Source organism: Scomber scombrus, chromosome 20 (genome assembly GCF_963691925.1).
Source record: "Scomber scombrus chromosome 20, fScoSco1.1, whole genome shotgun sequence".
NCBI lineage: Eukaryota > Metazoa > Chordata > Actinopteri > Scombriformes > Scombridae > Scomber > Scomber scombrus.
The window spans coordinates 10771252-10775510 of record NC_084989.1 but is presented as its reverse complement, the minus strand read 5'-3'; the positions used below and the strand labels follow the sequence as shown (position 1 = coordinate 10775510).

Below are 4259 nucleotides of genomic sequence, written 5' to 3'. Positions count from 1 at the left end.
CTGCTGGTCTAATGTGTCACAAATCTTTTTTTCCAAAAGGTCAATCCGTAGGACATAACTACAGATAATATGGTGATATCATGTTTACTACTTTTACTGACCAGTGTGATAGACAAATTTCAAACCCATTATTAAATAAATGTTGCAAACTTCCATTGTGGTCAAGGTGTCTACAAAGGCCTTTCCTTTGCTGTCATGTGGATGGAACCACGGTGAGTTGTTACTTGAATAAGCAAGTAAATCACTTTATTTGACCATGAGCTTGAGTTGCAGTAGCTATGTACATTTAAACTTAATGATTGCTTAGATGTTTATAGGAGCTTAACATGCTCTATCTGTCAACATCACAGATGTCACCACATCCTCTCTCACTTCTCTTTTGAGTTAGCCAATACTTTGACTAGATAGTGTGACCTGTGACTATAAACTATCTGCTTTTATGCTTTAGTTTGAAAAATCAATAATTTTAAGAGTCATTCTTATGTAAGATCTGATGTGCAGCTGGTGAAAGTTGTTTTTAATAACTACAACCAAAATGGTGACTTACAAAGTAGATTTTGGAAATTAAAGAGATGTAAATAGTGTAATTAAACCTATTATCAAGTTAATAGGCTAAACTTCTTATTTAGATTATAAGATAAAATGCAAAATAAGCTGTGAGCCTTGGCATCTATGCATCTATCACATCTATCTGCATCTATCTTATCACATAAAACATGGTGTGATGGTCCAAAGTGTACTGAGCTTAAATAAAATGTGCTTTTTCTAGTATACTGCATATATGAGTCCTGATCATGGGGGAGATGTATTGTTAAGAGCTCGCCTCATTAGTTTAGAGACTATAACTTATTCTCTTAAATTATTCACCACCTTGCTTTGTATTGGGTTTTAATAGTTTGTATTCAAGTTTACAAATATGTAGATGCGTTTTAAATGACACTAAGCAAATCAACTAAATAACGGCCGTATCCAGTGAGGTGACAAGAAGGAGGAAGCAACCAGCTCTGTGGGTGTGCTGTATGTGCAATCACCTCCTGTTTCTGACAGAACAAAGACACACAAACATACACACACACACGCACAATATGCAAAACTGGACGGTGGTTTTTGACAACACAGTCACGTGGTTAATTCTCATAAATTTAACCTCTAGAAAGTTGGGACATATTTGCACTTGGGGAAACGCATATACGCACACGTTTATCCAAGCAGCAGCGGGGACAGACACGCATGTAAAGTTTCTCGGTCTCCCCTCACACAGAGAGTCAACCATTGCTTTGATGGAGTTGGTGTGATGTAAAGGACGTACACAATCCTTTAAAGCCTTATTTGCACATACCAGAAAACTCGGCACACCAATACATCTTTCACCAAAAGGTACGTATAGTAAATCTACTGGTAAACTCTTTGATTCGGTGTTCATTCAGCGTCCATTGCTGCATTGCTCTCTTGGTCATGATTAAACACTCACTCTGTTTCCTGTTAATTGACAAACTACTTATAAATATGTCAAACAGCATGTCAGATTAAGATTACACTCGGATTTAAGGTTTCCTGCTGTAACCATTCCTCCTGTTCACACTTACCTGATCCCCTCAAAACATCCTTACAATGTAAGTGATGGGGGACAAAATTCAAAGTTTTGAGCGTAAATGTAAAAAATGTTCTGAGGATAATATGAGGCTTGAACAATCTGAGTTTGTCACATTTATTGGATATCATTCTCAGTTACTGTCTTTTTTATTAAAAACCTGGCTGTTTGCGGCACAGTAGACAGTCCTGTTCAGCTGCAACAAAAACAAGAAACTAACTGAGAAAGACATCAACTTTATCTAATCAACTCAGATGGCTGAAGCTTCATATCATCCTCTGATAAAAATTTAAATATAATCCTGCATGGAAGAAGCACTGTGGTTTCCGTCCCCCATCACTTACATTCAAAGTGCATTATAAAGGGATCTCTTAGTGGCCATGAACAGGCAAAATGATTACAGTAAGGTGTCAACTATAGGAGAGACTTGAAAAATTGTGAACCTATCCCTTAAATCTGTGGAACATGTATTATCAGTAAGGTATGTTTATGATGAGGTGTTCTCTGAGAGTAAAACAAGCCACTTTATATTGTCACATACTAGTTCTTTCTTTATGTCTTTCTTCATTTCTGTCTTTAATTCCTGTTACTCACATGTTCAAATTATTGAGCTTACATTAATTCATGTGTTCCTCTAAACCCCCCCCCCCCTCCCCTCTAGTTGAGATGACTTCCACCACGACCCAGAGCACGACTATGGCCATGAACTCCGTGATGACCAGCCACTCCTTATCCACTGGTATGGTGGGTCATAACGGAGAACAAGAGTACTGCCCAGTCCTTGTAGCCATCTACTCTGTTGTTCTGCTCATCGGCACCATCAGCCTGAGCTTTATGATGCACATCTTAAAGTCCAGCACAACATCCATCACATCCATAGCTGTGCTCAACCTCATCTTCACCCACTTCGTCTTTCTTCTCACTGTGCCCTTCAGGATTTACTATTTCGCAAACCTGAAGTGGGAACTGGGCCGTCCGTGGTGTAGGGTGGTGAGTGGCATGATCCACATCCACATGTACATGTCTTTTATCTTCTATGTGATCATCCTCATCACGCGCCTCATGTCATTCTACAACAAAGGCGGGCAGATGGCCTCCATCCAGAGGCTTCATGCACTACTTGGTAGTGCTATATTGTGGATAGTGGTACTAGTCATGGTCCCTTGCATAATGTATTATTCTTATGGCAAAAACCCTAACGAAGAAAGAAACAGCACACGTTGCTTCGACTTTGCCACAAGCATAGTTAACCACAATGGCGCCATTGTGGTAAACTACATCATCAGCGTATTTATCATAATAGTGGCCATTGTGCTGACAGCCCTCCAAGCCAATGTCCTGCGGGTTTTATACAGGAAGCATCGGCAGGGATGCACCTCACAGCAGGACTTTGGGGCTCAGCAGAAGAGCCTGTTCTTTGCTCTCATCATGGTGATCTCCCTCATTCCCTACCACTTGTTCCGGATCTATTACTTAAACAACTTAAAACATCTGCAGAGTCTCAATGAGGTGTTTCTGAGTCTGACCACCTTTAACTGCTTGGACACGCTCACCTTTTTGGGGAGGAGAACTTGTCTCAGATGCTTCCCGAGACAGGCTATTTGAACATTGTGGGTGCGAGTTTCTGTGATTAGGTCAAGAGATCTAATTTGCCTTTGCCTTTGTAGGTTTATGTTAGAAATGTGCTTTGATGCAGCTCTATAAAAAGGTTATAACTGCAAAAATTCAAAAGTTCACCTGTACAATCATTAAGAAAAAGATGTAAAACATAATGAAATAATTATTGTTAAAACATGCCAAGTTAAATGCGCAAAGGAGCTTACAGAGCTAAGTTGAACAGCATCGGGATAAATGGTATTAGAGGTTTCAGTTGCTTTTAAAGTTTCTTTGAGATTGTGAAAGGTCATTCTCGACTTTAGACAAAACAGTCTTTATTCATTGGATATTTATCAGCCTGTGTTGGAGCTGTTGTTTTCATCATTTATCGTAGTTCTAGTTATCTTTAAAACCAAAGCTCCCATCTAAACTCTGTCAGATGTCTCATGTTCTGCTTTATCAATCTTTTTAACTGTTATGTTATCTGTGATTTATGTATGCTCTGATAAAACTGTATTATACTGTGTTGTACTCTATGAAAATATTGAAAGCTTTTGACATGACTGTAAAATGTCCTTTGCTTTTTCACTCAAAATGAATGAACTCTTGCCATCTGCTGGTCCTTGTGTAAACTACACAGGATTAAAACATGGAATTTGCTATGTTATATTGTGGGACTGGCTTGAAGGTTCAGGCTAATTTTTCATTTGTATGTGGCTGGAAATGAAGAAATATATTTATGTATATATTTATTTCATTGTATTTGCTAACACTTAACCTCTGTGTACATAGCTGAAGTGTTCAGCTCTCCAAAGCTGAGAAGGGAAATAAATGTCTAAAATTGTTACTTTTTTACCATTATTTTGTGAAACATTACCTCAAATGTCTTGGATCTCTTACCTTCTGCCCTCTGAGGCAGAGGCCCTAGCTAACTTACACACATGCACACAAACACCCACACCTGGTGATCCTTTTCCTTTTGGTTTTTATGGCACTGGGTTACTGTTTAACATCCCCACCCTACTTTGAGTTTGTTTAGTAAATCGATCTAATGACAGGGCTATGGTGGCGC

At 38.9% G+C, this 4259-nt stretch overlaps 1 protein-coding gene across 1 annotated transcript; it reads left to right on the top strand.

The window, feature by feature from the left end:
* Positions 1–1106: 1106 nt before the first annotated feature.
* On the top strand, positions 1107–4034 carry LOC134002377 (probable G-protein coupled receptor 141). The gene is made up of 2 exons (XM_062441717.1): positions 1107–1377; positions 2253–4034. Exon 2 carries the CDS (start codon positions 2258–2260, stop codon positions 3194–3196), a length of 939 nt encoding a protein of 312 aa, XP_062297701.1. The 5' UTR covers positions 1107–1377; positions 2253–2257; the 3' UTR covers positions 3197–4034.
* The last annotated feature ends 225 nt before the right edge of the window (positions 4035–4259 follow it).